Here is a 13,309-nt window from a genome sequence, read left to right as displayed (position 1 = left end):
CGACGCTGCAAGTGCGTCACGCCGTGGACCGGACCCCGGTGTACCAAATACGACTTGGACGGCAAGTCGTTTGGGCCAACACCGACGCTCGCGATCGCGCTTTTGTGCGTCGCGCTCATCAGTACCTTTGTCGCGCTACTCGTGCGGCTTCGGCGACGCGCGCGCGCCGACCTCATGATGGAGAAGGACCTGAAGCGCAAGCAACACGACGAGATCGACATCGAATAGAAAAACCAATCACTTAACAATGCACTGCATCCCAACCACCTTTGTGGCCGCTCGATAGTCGCGACGGCCTCACCGACGTTGCCACCAAAGTCGCCATGACGATCCGGCCGCTCGTGCCACCGCCGGTTGATGCGGCCAAGAAGCCATCGCCCTTGAGCCGTCGAAGTCCACCAACTGGCGTCGATGGCCCGCCCTTTGCTATATTCTCTCGCCATATTCCCTCATCGAGAGAGATGTCGTCAGACCGCAGTTGGTCGTAGGCGGTCGTTCGTACTGCAGATCCTTGTAATGGTAGTATCATGCACAGATAGCTCCACCGTGTCCGTACGCAGGCGACTTGCCCTGGATCTTGCCCGCCCTGCAGCGTCTTGTGCGGTGGTGCGTCGGTTCAGATCGAGCGACCGCCGCTACTGTACTTGATGCACGAAACGAGGTTTATCGTCGTACTTGCTTTTCGTGCATGAGATTGCTCCACACCTGCTCTGTGTACTCATGGAAGCGTCTCTAGGAAGCTCGAGCGATCCTCTCCATTCTCGTGGGCATGTTCCGAGTCGGCTGCGTCGGGCCTGTAATGCCGCCTTCCATGCACGTGATAGGCTTCGTCGGCCATAGGATCGCCGCGCGACACGCAGAACTTATGGGTGTGACCAGTCTACGGTATTATTTGGCTGGGATTACACTCGCGGCTCGTCGTGGCCTCTACGTGCGCACTCGGCAATTCGCCTTCTTGAATAGAAAATGTGGCGCCTCGTAGTAGCGGCGACGTTGGCGTGCGTGGCCGCGGTCGACATTGGCGACAACACGCAGCCGCCCAAGTCGGGCGTCGGCATCTGGATCGACGTCGACACCCCCGCCGACAAGTTGACGATGAAGAGCTCGCGCGGCGATACGTGGAACCTCGTCATGAGCGACGAGTTTGAGATTGCGGGGCGCAACTTTACGGCCGGTGAAGACCATCTTTGGATGTCGCTCGACATTCCGGATGGCGTCAACCGCGCGATTCAGGTGTACACGCCCAACAACTCGTACACAGAGGACGGCAAGTTTGTCATTCGCATCGACTCGGGCCAAGTCGACATCCAGTTTTACAACGTTTGGGCTGACGTGCCGGGCTGGACGACCAAGAAGATGGTACCCGCCTGTCCGACTTTGCACTTGGACTAAGATCTCTTTTGCGTCCTAGTGGTACTCGGCGTCCATGATGCAGACGTGGAACAAGTTTTGTATTCAAGGCGGCTTTATCGAGATCGCCGCGCGGCTCCCGGGCGCGGTGAATAATAAGTCGATGAACCCGCACATCACGGGCAAGCGCTGGGACGGCACCAAGGACATACCAGTCAAGCCCTCGGACAAGATCCCCGACATTCGCTACTACCCGACGTGGCCGGGTCTGTGGATGATGGGCAACCTCGGCCGCGCGCTCTTTGCGGCCTCGACCAACAAGATGTGGCCGTGGACGTACAACGAGTGCACCGAGCTCGCACGGAAGAACCAGCGAATCTCGGCTTGCAACCCCAACCCTGGCTACGGCCTCAACCCATACCAAGGTCGCGGGTCCCCCGAAATTGACATTCTCGAAGGCGGTGGCACGGCGATTTCGTCGTCGCTGCAGATCGCGCCGGGCATGCCGGACGAGTACCGGCTCACGCACCCGGACATCAAGTACGAAAACTCCTCCAACGTCGACGCCTTCGGTACGATATGCTGCCACGTGAACGAACGAGCTCACGTATCTGCGTAGGTCGTCATGGTCCAGGCCATCTCTTTTGCTTTTACGACAAGACGTGCCTGACGCCCGGAGCCAACATGGCGGACGTGTCGACGGCCGCCTTTGCGTCCCGCGGCCACAAGTCGTGGTACCAAGGCCTCCGGTACGCGGCCAACGACCGGTGCACGCCCGACCCGAAGCTCGTCCAGCAGTACGAGTCGGTGGCGGCTGCCCAAAACAGCGAAATCATCGACAACCAGTGGGACATCAAGAAGATTAGCTCGGGCAAGGACCTCCACGCGGACCTCGGCCTCATGGACGGGAAGGGCCCGCTGCACTGGGGCATCAACTACAAGGGCACGTGCTTTCCGATCGCAAACGGGTACAAGGGCGGGTTCCTCTGCGACCGCGACAGTCAAAACCCGAAATGCGACAACCCGCGCACGAATGCGCAGGCGCCGACCAACATGATGGAGCCGTTCGAGTACCAAATGGACGCAATTTCATCCAACTGGGACATCAACTACGAAGCGTACTCGACGTACTACAAGTACCAGCTCGAGTGGTACGAGGCGTTGCTGCTTAGTCTCTATACTCAATCTCGTGGATTAGGGTTACGGGTGACAGCGGCTATGTCCGCTGGATGCTTGACAAGGTGCCGATTTTCGAGATCCCGTCCGAGTCGATGACCAACCCACCGCAAGGCGGGAAGGAGCCCAACCCGAAGAAGATCATGATTGAGGAGCCGAGCTACTTTATCTTCAACGTGGCCATGTCGTCGGCCTGGGGTACAATGGAGCTGCTCTTGCTACTGCGTTGCTTACGGCATGTCTAGGTGCGACGCCGCCCAACTTCGTCGTCGGTCCGTGCCGAGGCAACGCGACGATTCCCAAGCCTGGTACTTGGGAATACGACTCGACGCAAAACGTGTGCGACTCGTTCCCGATGTACATGCACATCGACTACATTCGCGTCTGGTATACTTTGAGTCGTATCTTATTTTCCAGACTCACATCTGGTTGCTAGGCAAGACCAGTCGCCAACGTCCAACATGTCGGTCGGCTGCGATCCCGCGACGCATCCGACCAAGGAATTTATCAAGGCGCACATCACCAACTACACGGACCCGCGCAACCCCGACATCCCGGTCGCGGGCGGTGCCACGTGCAACAGTGACGACGACTGCACCACATCGAGCGCGATCACAGGCATCTGCGTCAAGCGCCGATGCAAGTGCAGCGGCGTCTGGTCGGGGCCCCGGTGCACCAAGTACGACATGGACAAGCGCACGTTCGGACCACCAGTGTTTGTGGCCGTCGGCGTCGTGGGCTTTGGCACCATCAGCGCTGTGCTCTCGCTCATGCTGCGCATGAAGCGGACGCGCGAGATCCAAATGCACCACCAGGCCGAAGCCAAAGAAACCGCGCGCCGGACGACCGTTGTCGTGATGCCGCCCGCGCCCGCCGACTCGGAAATCATCATCATGGGCGACCAGTCGCTCGAGGTTCAGCGCAGCTAACTCAACTAATATCCTTATGTCAACACTACGACTAACGTTATCGTAACGAACTTACGCCGTGGACGATTTTGAAATCTCTACTCCGTGCACACATTGTCTGTTATGCGCATACAACCACCTTGGTGGTCACTGCGCTGCCACGCACTTGCCGTTGGCTCATGCCCGCACGTCGCACTGTGGCAAGTCTTACCGCCTTGCCCGGGCGACCAAGCGCTGCAGCAGTTGATGATGCCGACTGCAACGTTATCGGGCATGTAAGGTTTGGGTGTCCGCATTGCAGTGACGCCGACTCTCTGTCCTTCCGGACGTAATAGCGACGAGTCAAAGACGTCCCTTAGCTCCACCAGCGCTTGCGAGCCAAAGGCCTTGTTGTGATAGGACGTATACCAGTAGGTACCGAAGAAGCTTCCCCATGAGGGAAGCTCCACAGAGAACGAGACGGATCGTAGAGTCTCGTCCTCGCGAGCCAGCGGCGTTCGCAGATCCGGCTCAAAGGCGTTTGGTGAAAATACATACACTTGCTGGTGCACCGTAGCTCGTCTGGTTGCGTGCGCAACCAAGGCAGCATCGCGTTGATACCCTACGAGCTACCGTTGTAGTCACAGGACCGACGTTGGCGCACTTCACGCCCACCGACCAAGCTTCGGTGCCACCGACGCCGCCTTTCCGCCCACCCTGTGACACACGCCGCATCTGGGTCATGTAGCACTAAAATAGCCAATCAAAAGCCGCTGAATCGCGAGATAACCGGTTTTCAGCCAATGGCCGTGGTGCAAACTGGGTTGTGGGCTGTCCAGGCGGCCTGCCCCAATCACACGTGTGATGGGGATAGCAGCTGGGCTTCGGACGCGCTGTTGATGGAAGCGCCATTTCCAAGTCGTCGCCATCGTCGCAGCAGCGCCATGGTACTACGATCGACAGCCGCCTTCCTACTCATCGCTGCCCATACGGCGGTCTACGGCCTCGATATTGGCGACAACACGCAGCCGACCAAGTCGGGTGTCCCGACGTGGGTCGATGTCAACACGCCCAAGGACGTCTACAACAAGACGAGCTCCCGCGGCGACGCGTGGCAGCTCGTCATGAGCGACGAGTTTGAGCTCGACGGACGCAACTTTAGCGCCGGGCACGACCATCTCTGGACCGCGCTCGACATTCCGGACGGCGTCAACCGCGCGATCGAGATCTACACGCCCAAGAACGCGTTGACCGAGAACGGGTCGTTCCACATTCGCATCGACTCGGGCGAAGTCGATATCTCGTACTACAACGTGTGGGCCAACATCCCTGGCTGGACGAAAAAGAAGATGGTGCGTTCGAGTCCGAGTTTAGTCTGTTGACTGTCTCTCTAGTACTACTCGGCGGCGATGGTGCAGTCGTGGAACAAGTTTTGCATCCAAGGCGGGTATGTTGAAGTCGCCGCCAAGCTCCCAGGCGCTTTGAACAAGGAGTCGATGAACCCGCACGTCCAAGGCAAGCTCTGGACGCCGCAGGGCATGAAGCCCATCAAGCCCGCCGACAAGATCCCCGACATTCGGTTCTACCCGACGTGGCCGGGTATCTGGCTCATGGGCAACCTCGGCCGCGCGCTCTTTGCAGCGTCGACCAACAAGATGTGGCCGTGGACGTACAACGAGTGCACGGAGCTGTCGCGCAAGAACCAGCGCATCTCGGCCTGCAACAAGAACCCGGGCTTTGGGCTTCACCCAAACCAAGGCCGCGGCGCGCCTGAGATCGATATCCTCGAAGGCGGTGGCACGGCGATCTCGTCGTCTGTCCAGATTGCACCGGGCATGCCGGACGAGTACCGCCTCACAACCCCCGTGCTGGCGCTCGAGGCCTCGACCAACGTTGACCCTCAAGGCCGGAAGGGCGTCGGTCACGTCTTTTGCTACTACGACAAGAACTGCCTCACGCCCGGAGCCAACATGGCCGACGTGTCGACCGCCGCCTTTGCGTCCCGGGGTCACAAATCGTGGTACCATGGTCTCCGGTACGCGGCCAACGACCGGTGCTCGCCCGACCCGAAGCTTGTTCAGCAGTTCGAGTCGGTCGCTGCCGCCCAGAACGGCACGATCATCGACAACCAGTGGGACATCAAAACCATTAGCTCGGGCAAGGACCTCCACGCGGACTTGAGCTTGATTGATGGCAAGGGCCCGCTGCACTGGGGTATCAACTACAAGGGCACGTGCTTTCCGATCGCAAACGGGTACAAGGGCGGGTTCCTCTGCGACCGCGACAGCATGAACCCGAAATGTGACAACCCGCGCAAGGCCCACGAGCAGGAGACCATGATGATGGAGCCGTTCGAGTACCAAATGGACGCAATTTCATCCAACTGGGACATTAACTACGAAGCGTACACGACGTACTACAAGTACCAGCTCGAGTGGTACGAGGCGTCGCTGCGTAGGCTCTATACTCAGCCTCGTGGATTAGGGTCATGGGCGACGATGGCTACGTGCGCTGGGCCCTCGATGGCGCGCCGATCTTTGAGATCCCGGCGTCGTCGATGACCAACCCGCCCCAAGGCGGGAAGGAGCCCAACCCGAAGAAGATCATGATTGAGGAGCCGAGCTACATTCTCTTCAACGTGGCGATGGCATCGGCCTGGGGTACAATGCCTTGCCCGTTGGCCAACTGAGTCCGAACGGTGCTCCACGCATAGGTGCGACGCCGCCCAACTGGCAGGTCGGTCCGTGCCGCGGCAACGCTTCAATGCCCACTCCAGGCTCGGACGAGGCCAAGATGTCCAACAACATTTGCGACTCGTTCCCGATGTACATGTCGATCGACTACATCCGCGTCTGGTACAACACTAGCTCTCTCTTCTCCAACGTCAAAGTCCACTAGGCAAGACGCGTCGCGCATGAGCTACGGCTGTGACCCCGCAACGCATCCGACCAAGGAGTTTATCAAGGCGCACATCACCAACTACACGGACCCGCTCAACTTGGACCTTCCGGTCGCGGGCGGCGCGTCGTGCAACTCGGCCGACGACTGCACCGTCATTACGAGTCTCACGGGCGCGTGTGTCAAAAGCCGGTGCGAGTGCATGCACGGGTGGACGGGCCCCCGATGCACCAAGTACGACCTCAAGGACGCGTCGTTCGGCCCGTCCATGGCGCTTTCCGTGGGCCTTGTCGCCTTTGCGGTCGCGGCGTCGGTCGGCGCGTTCATTCTGCGCCAAAAGCAGCGCCGGACGCTCGAGAAGACGCTGGAAGTATTCCGCGACCAGCGCAAGAGCCAGCTCTCGGCGCGGCCATCCGATATCATTGTACTGGGCGACCGCGATGTCGAGTACCAGCACGCTCGGGCCTAAGTTTTGTTATGGCGCTCATAGGACAACTCGGCGTAGCCACCGTGACGACGACGACGACACGGACCAAAGGCGCACGCTTCGAATGTCGCTACCCATTGTACCGTAATCTATGGTCGTTTGTGAACAAAAATGTAATATGCATATATATACCAGTCTCGCGATATCCTCCTGCTTGGGAGGAAACCCCTATCCCCATTTAACCCTACCCCAATGCAACCTCACCCCGGAGACATGATCAACAACACTCGTAATGATTCTCCTGCGACGACGCAACGTCACCGACTACGTCACCGACTACGTCACCGACTACGTCTCGAGTAGCGCCTGTCGCACAGCATCAATGGCGGCAAAGACGACCTTGTCGTTGCAAATGAACGTCACCGAGGCTGAAGCAACGAGCACGTTCGCCCCAAACGCCCGGCTCGAGAGCTGCGCGAGCGTGCACGTAGCTGCCGCAGCAATAGGGCACTGCGCGAGGCCCATACCAATGGGCAAGACACCAATGGCGTGTCGGCGGGGCAGCTCCGTCTCTGCAACCAGAGTCGCTGCTTGCGCCCACACGTTGTCGTACGTCCGCGCGAGATGCTCCAGCTTGTCGAGGTCGTTCGTGGCCGGTCCGATCGCGTGCAGAAACGTAGCAAACGTCGAGTGCCCGCCCGACGTCGACCACACACTGCCTCGCTGCAGCTGCAGACGGGGCACGAGGCGCACCTCGACATCTATGCACGACTCAAGGGCGATTGCGTGGGCGGCGGCGGCGGCCGAGCCCAACGGCGGGTGGCGTAAGCCCCGTGTCGTTGGAAACACCAGCGTCTGCATTCGGCCGTCGTTCACATCGTCGAGCGTTGCGTGCACGACGTGCACGTGGTTTCGCAGCCACGTTGCGTGGTCCAGCGCAGTGGCATACGTCGTGAGCAGGCACGGCGCCGGGAGGATCGTCGGCGGTGGCACCCCGGGCAGTCGCGGTAGCATGCTCAACAGCCGCGTCCAGAGAGTCGGCGAGATCACAAAGGCCATTGTCGGGCGGTGCGAGCGCAGCGCCGATGCAAAGGCGCGCACATCTCGACCGATTAGGAACGTGAGGACTTCCTCCACGAGGTTCTCAATAAGCAGCCACGACGCGGGCAGTCGCACGCACGGCAGCTTTCGCGCCATTCGGTTCGCGTCAAATTGGGAAATGACACCAACGGTGCTATCTCACGTGGGACGAGGTCAGCTTCTTTGCCGTTCAGGAGTGAAGGAGACGGGTGTCGGAAGCCGTCGACCGGAGACTCTTGCCATGGTTCATTATGGTGTGTATGAGTCCCGATGAGTGTTGCACTTTTTCTCAAAATGGTTGCCCTTTTTCTCAAACTGGTTGCACTTTTCCCTAAAAAATGACAAACAAAAGCAGGGAAAATTCCATTTCACAGAAAGCATAACGAACTCGGTATGCGGTACGGCGCGGGCTCAAGCGAGGTTGCGCGGTTGGGCGGCGGCCGGGCCATAGTACCGGCGGTTGTTGCTAGCGTTGTTGCTCGCGTCGTCGTCCGTTTCGGCCGCCATCGCCGCGGCCTTGGCGCTCTTCATTTCCGCAAATGCATTCGCGGCTTCGACTTCGGCCACGTGACGTCGTCGACGCACGATCGTCGTGGCCACGACAATGAGGATGAGGGCGCCGAGAATCGACGCGGGGTAGACAACCTTGGGGCCAAACGACGCCTCCTTCTCGTCGCTGTTGAGGTTCGGCGTGTACTTGGTGCAGCGGGGGCCGGCCCAGAGCGTAATGCACTCGCAGCGCTCCTTGATGCAGCGGCCCGTCGGTGTCCCGCCGGCAATCGAGCAGTCGTCGTCGTTGATGCAGGTGTTTTTGCCTGCGACCTCGACGTCCTTGTTGAGCGGGTCCGTGTAGTTGAGGATGTGCGCCTTGATGAACTCTTTGGTCGGGTGGCTTGCCGGGTCACAGCCGACGCTCATCTTGGACCCCACGGACGTGTCTTGCCTACGAAAGGTGCGTAAGGTCAAATGTGGGGATCGAAGCGGGTACCAAATGCGAATGTGGTCAATGACCATGTACATCGGGAACGAGTCGCAAATGTTGTCTGTGATGCGGCGGACGTTGGGGTCGGCAGGCATGGTCGCATTGCCGCGGCACGGCCCGACTTCGTAGTTCGGTGGCATCGCACCTGCAAAACACAATGGTTTTGAGATTCACATTCGAATCTCCAAACACAAACGCGTACCCCACGCCGACGCCATGGCAATGTTGAAGATGATGTACGACGGCTCCTCAATCATGAGCTTCTTGGGGTTGACGGTCGCACCGCCTTGGGGCGGGTTGGTCATCGACGTCGCCGGAATTTCAAAGATCGGCGCGTCGTCGAGCGTCCAGCGAATGTAGCCGTCGTCGCCCATGACCCTACAAGTCGAGGATGAGCTGACTTTAATTAGTAGAAAGATAGAGTTACCACTCGATCTCGTAGTTGAAAAACATCTTGTAGTGCTCAAACGAAATGTCCCAGTTGGACGAAATCGCGTCCATTTGGTACGCAAACGTCTCCATTTGGCGCGTGAGGGGCACGCCGGGCTTGCGCGGGTTCTCGCACTTGTCGTTCATATTGTCCGGGTCGCAGAGGAACCCGCCAATGTACCCGTTCGAGATCGGGAAGCACGTGCCCTTGTAGTTGATGCCCCAGTGCAGCGGGCCCTTCCCGTCCATCAAGCTCAAGTCAGCGTGCAAATCACGGCCCGAGCTAATGGTTTTGATGTCGAATTGGTTGTCGATGATGGTGCCGTTCTGGGCAGCCGCCACCGACGCGTACTGCTGGACAAGCTTCGGGTCGGGGTTGCACCGGTCGTTGGCCGCGTACCGGAGGCCGTGGTACCACGACTTGTGGCCGCGCGAGGCGAACGTCGCCGTTGGAACGTCGGCCATGTTGGCGCCGGGTGTGAGGCAGTTCTTGTCGTAGTAGCAAAAGAGGTGGCCCTGGCCCTTGCGCCCTAACAACACATACGGTGTTGGCTGCGAGCGAGCCTTCGTGACGTCGTACCTTGCGCGTCGACGTTGGTGACGCTCTCAAGCTTGAGGATCGGCTTGGTGCGGCGGTACTCGTCGGGCATGCCCGGTGCAATTTGAACCGACGACGAAATTGCCGTGCCGCCGCCTTCGAGGATATCGATCTCGGGTGCGCCGCGGCCTTGGTTTGGGTTGAGGCCAAAGCCCGGGTTCTTGTTGCACGCCGAGATGCGCTGGTTGGTCTCGTACCGCTCGTCGCACTCGTCGTACGTCCACGGCCACATGCGGTTGGTCGATGCTGCGAAGAGGGCGCGGCCGAGGTTGCCCATGAGCCAGAGACCTGGCCACGTCGGGTAGAAGCGAATGTCGGGGATCTTGTCCTTGTCGTTGATCGGAATCTTGTTGATGGGCGGCGGCGCCCACTTGTAGCCGAGAATATGCGGGTTGAACGACTCCTTGTTGATCGCACCCGGGAGCATGGCGCGCACTTGCACAAACCCGCCTTGGATGCAAAACTTGTTCCACGACTGCATCATGCCGGCCGTGTAGTGCATCGTCTTGTTCTCGTAGCCCGGCGTCTCGGACCACGAGTTCCAAAAGCTCACGTTCACCGGGCCTTCGTCGACCCGGTTGTACAAGTAGCCGCCCTCGGTATACACGCTCTTGGAGCTGTAGAGCTCCATTGCGCGGTTGACGCCATCGGGAATGTCGAGCGCCGTCCAGATGTGGTCGTTGCCGTACGCAAACTGGCGGCCATCGAGGTTGAACTCGTCGCTCATGACGAGGTTCCACGTGTCGCCGCGCGAGCTCAGCTTGGTGTACGCGTCGGTCGGCGTGTGGGCATCGATCCAGGTGCCGAGGCCCGACTTGGTCGGCTGCGTCGGGTCGTTCTGGTTGCCGGCCAATGCGGGTCGCACCAGCGCGGCCATGGCGGCGAGCGTCGCGCCGCGTTGCATCTCGTCGGAGGAAAAAACTTGACTGCGCCGCAATGTGTAATACTCGCAACCGTCTGGTAGTGCCAGGTACCGAGTATCCCGCATGTGAAATATCCATTCCCACGCCACGACGTTGCCCTTTCTAGCGACATTCCAAAGTATTCGTTTTCATACCTAAAAACTACCGATAAGAGTCGTTTGGATTGCCGGTATTGTGTGGATTTTGGAAGGTTATCAGTGTAAAACACCGCAGTGTATTTTTCACAGTGAGCACTTTGGTTCAGGTCGGCGGCATTTTTATTGAAAGTTCGATTCGACTAAACTAAATTACTTGTTTTTTGTAGGGTGTAGTCGATAGCATCAATGTTTAGTAGAAACATGCATTTTAATATGGCGTGAACAAGATTATAATACACTGTGGTGTTGACGTTTGCTCAGAAACCACTGTGCAACGGGCGCATCCGACGCCAAATTTCTCCTGCGAAGGACCCGGCGTTTATAGTCTTTTACTAACTTAGTCGTTTATAGAGTGGTTGAGCTATAGCGCGTAGGAACTCTTGTGTGTGTAAGACGTGTGAACCCGTGAGGTCCGGTTCCTCCAAGCGCGATCTTCGGTGCACGTCGCTTGTTGCTACCGCCTGTCTTTGCACTTCGCGATGTTGACTGCTGCGGCGTATCCTTGTGCAGTGTGTGGCGATTGGGAACAAAGGTCGAGCGATTCAAGCCGTCGAGAAGGAGACGAGCGAGTCCGAGATGCTGCGCTCAAAAGGCGCCAACGAGGGCAAGTGAACCAGATGGCGGGTGCAGCTTCAACCTACGACCAAGTTACTCGCGCATGTGCCAGCTCCTCCCCCCTCCTGGGCAGTGCTTTCCACCCTGTGTGATAGGGCTTGACCAGCGTGGGCCAAGCGCACGTACTGTCGAGAGGGAGATGCTCGCATGACGGCGATGGGCTAGTGTACATACGTGTACTGACATGTGAAAACGTACTAACGTTAGCTTTGTTTAGTGCGCTTGGATTCAATGTGTCCCGTGCGACGGACAGTACGATCGACTGAGAGATTCTGTGGCTACTACCCGAAGGTGTCGCGCACGCGCCATTGCCATCGAGCTTGCAGCTCGCAGAGATCGTCATGACAGAAGTCAAAGGATGGCGACGGCTCAGCTGACGTGTTTCCAGGGAGCGAGCGACCTGCAATAAAGTGCAAGGTCCAAACTGTGGACGAGGGGACTACAGTGTAGCTTGCGGCAAGCCTGTGTGTTGCGACTTGCCATGGAGCCTGATGTTCGTCGCGAAAAAGCGCTGTGGCAGAAAACAGCGATGTATTGCATTCGTTTCATATAAAATTGTACTAGTACAATAATTGTAGAATTTTATACACGAAATTGCTCCACGATAATTGTAGGACAATTTCGCGTTCCACCGCTGCTCGCGTCGAAGCGACGTCGACGAGAGCACGGAAAAGGACCTCAAAGACAATAATGTAGAGTTGGTCCCATATCCGTGCCTTGCCCGCGCGATGCCGACGCTGCCACGCGTGCTCGACGGCGATCTCGCCACTGTCCCATGTTTTGAGATGCGGCGCCTCAAGACTCGAGAAGACCTCACGAGCTCCTCGCCCTGGTGCAGATTAAGAAGTTTTGGACGACTGAGCCGACTGATGCGATCGCTGACTCTTGGGACCATGAGAGCATGATGAACTTGTTGGCAGAAGTTGCGGAGGTGGATGCATGATTGGAAATGGCATCGGGCGCAACGCTTTTCGTCGTTCTGTATCAAGTTGTATTATCGTTTCATTTATCGCTCTTCACCAATCAAATCGTTATACTGTTGGGCGTGCGCGTGGCTTGGTCGCAAGTGATCTTGACACAAAATTGATACTTCCAAAAACACCCAATACTGTCTAGTTGACCCCATATCCGTCATTCAATTATCATCTTTGTGGCAAGTTAGTGTCAAGCTCACTTGCGACCAAGACGGGCGCACACTCCACAATACAACGATTTGATTGGTAAAAAGCGACAAATGGATTGATAATGCAACTTGATACGGCTGCTCGACAAAAAGCCGAGCTCGTTCCGTCCGATGCCATTTTCAAACACGCATCCAACTCCGCAGCCCCTACTTCTGCCAGCATGCTCTCCCAGCTTTCACGGCGACTTTGTCCCACGCCGGCTATACCGTCGACGAGGAGAGTACGCTGTACGTGGTCCAAGGAGCAGGTACTGTCGCTCTCGCCGCCGCCAACGCACTTGAAACGCTTTGCGTAGGAGAACCAGTTGCGGAACGCCAGGTACCAATTGTACCCAAACTACGATAGAAAAACGACCAACGTCGACTGGATCGTATGGAATGCATTCTCGATGGTGATAATGTCGTGAAGTGGTCGTCGCCGTGGACGCTATGTGTGGGGTTCCGGGTATATTTGACTCTGTTTATCTTCGCACAGCATACTGCCTATACTGCGTTTCTATTCCCTACAGCCTACAGTTGTACTGGGGCACGCCACGACCGTCATTGGGATGTGCAGACCACATCACCACAATAACGACTGCTTTGCGTAGCTGGTGGCGTGGCGTGTGCTCGGACGCGACAACA

General features: G+C 58.0%; 5 protein-coding genes across 7 annotated transcripts in view; 3 read left to right on the top strand and 2 right to left on the bottom strand.

Annotated features, from left to right (window-relative positions):
• The first annotated feature begins 940 nt into the window (after positions 1-940).
• Positions 941-3,479, top strand: SDRG_07572 (hypothetical protein). The gene is made up of 6 exons (XM_008613414.1): positions 941-1,359; positions 1,412-1,922; positions 1,970-2,501; positions 2,549-2,724; positions 2,772-2,913; positions 2,963-3,479. Exons 1-6 carry the CDS (start codon positions 967-969, stop codon positions 3,453-3,455), a joined length of 2,247 nt encoding a protein of 748 aa, XP_008611636.1. The 5' UTR covers positions 941-966; the 3' UTR covers positions 3,456-3,479.
• Positions 3,480-4,289: 810 nt separating this feature from the next.
• SDRG_07571 lies at positions 4,290-6,971 on the top strand. Of its 2 annotated transcripts, XM_008613412.1 has the most exons (5): positions 4,290-4,765; positions 4,808-5,850; positions 5,898-6,073; positions 6,127-6,268; positions 6,312-6,971. In XM_008613412.1, exons 1-5 carry the CDS (start codon positions 4,313-4,315, stop codon positions 6,778-6,780), a joined length of 2,283 nt encoding a protein of 760 aa, XP_008611634.1. In that variant the 5' UTR covers positions 4,290-4,312; the 3' UTR covers positions 6,781-6,971. The 2 variants fall into 2 exon arrangements, with proteins under 2 accessions (XP_008611634.1, XP_008611635.1); XM_008613413.1 differs by having other exon boundaries at positions 4,290-5,850.
• A 115-nt stretch (positions 6,972-7,086) lies between these two features.
• Positions 7,087-7,945, bottom strand: SDRG_07570 (hypothetical protein; the record flags this gene model as incomplete). The annotated part of the gene is made up of 1 exon (XM_008613411.1): positions 7,087-7,945. Exon 1 carries the CDS (start codon positions 7,933-7,935, stop codon positions 7,087-7,089), a length of 849 nt encoding a protein of 282 aa, XP_008611633.1. The 5' UTR covers positions 7,936-7,945.
• A 212-nt stretch (positions 7,946-8,157) lies between these two features.
• SDRG_07569 lies at positions 8,158-10,777 on the bottom strand. Of its 2 annotated transcripts, XM_008613409.1 has the most exons (5): positions 9,810-10,777; positions 9,228-9,759; positions 9,003-9,178; positions 8,807-8,945; positions 8,158-8,761 (listed from the first exon to the last, which is right to left on the bottom strand). In XM_008613409.1, the coding sequence occupies exons 1-5, from the start codon at positions 10,729-10,731 to the stop codon at positions 8,230-8,232; spliced, it is 2,301 nt and encodes a 766-aa protein (XP_008611631.1). In that variant the 5' UTR covers positions 10,732-10,777; the 3' UTR covers positions 8,158-8,229. The 2 variants fall into 2 exon arrangements, with proteins under 2 accessions (XP_008611631.1, XP_008611632.1); XM_008613410.1 differs by having other exon boundaries at positions 8,807-9,178.
• A 2,281-nt stretch (positions 10,778-13,058) lies between these two features.
• Positions 13,059-13,309, top strand: part of SDRG_07568 (hypothetical protein) — a gene marked incomplete at its 5' end in the record, with an annotated part of 1,573 nt that continues 1,322 nt past the window's right edge. The window contains one exon of the mRNA XM_008613408.1: positions 13,059-13,130. Within this exon, the coding sequence (XP_008611630.1) occupies positions 13,059-13,130 (72 nt within the window). The remainder of the gene's footprint in view (positions 13,131-13,309) is intronic.

Source organism: Saprolegnia diclina (genome assembly GCF_000281045.1).
Source record: "Saprolegnia diclina VS20 unplaced genomic scaffold supercont1.22, whole genome shotgun sequence".
Lineage (NCBI taxonomy): Eukaryota > Oomycota > Saprolegniomycetes > Saprolegniales > Saprolegniaceae > Saprolegnia > Saprolegnia diclina.
The sequence above is the reverse complement of the archived record's forward strand: the minus strand, read 5'-3'. Positions and strand labels throughout refer to the sequence as shown.

Coding starts and splice junctions, on each gene's coding strand:
- SDRG_07572 (XM_008613414.1), top strand. CDS start 967: ATGTGGCGCCTCGTAGTAGCGGCGACGTTGGCGTGCGTGGCCGCGGTC. Junction 1,923..1,969: donor CTCCAACGTCGACGCCTTCG/GTACGATATGCT, acceptor GTATCTGCGTAG/GTCGTCATGGTCCAGGCCAT. Junction 2,914..2,962: donor ATCGACTACATTCGCGTCTG/GTATACTTTGAG, acceptor TCTGGTTGCTAG/GCAAGACCAGTCGCCAACGT.
- SDRG_07571 (XM_008613412.1), top strand. CDS start 4,313: ATGGAAGCGCCATTTCCAAGTCGTCGCCATCGTCGCAGCAGCGCCATG. Junction 6,074..6,126: donor GGCGATGGCATCGGCCTGGG/GTACAATGCCTT, acceptor CTCCACGCATAG/GTGCGACGCCGCCCAACTGG. Junction 6,269..6,311: donor ATCGACTACATCCGCGTCTG/GTACAACACTAG, acceptor AAAGTCCACTAG/GCAAGACGCGTCGCGCATGA.
- SDRG_07569 (XM_008613409.1), bottom strand. CDS start 10,731: ATGCAACGCGGCGCGACGCTCGCCGCCATGGCCGCGCTGGTGCGACCC. Junction 9,760..9,809: donor CACCAACGTCGACGCGCAAG/GTACGACGTCAC, acceptor ATGTGTTGTTAG/GGCGCAAGGGCCAGGGCCAC. Junction 8,946..9,002: donor TGCCATGGCGTCGGCGTGGG/GTACGCGTTTGT, acceptor TGTGTTTTGCAG/GTGCGATGCCACCGAACTAC.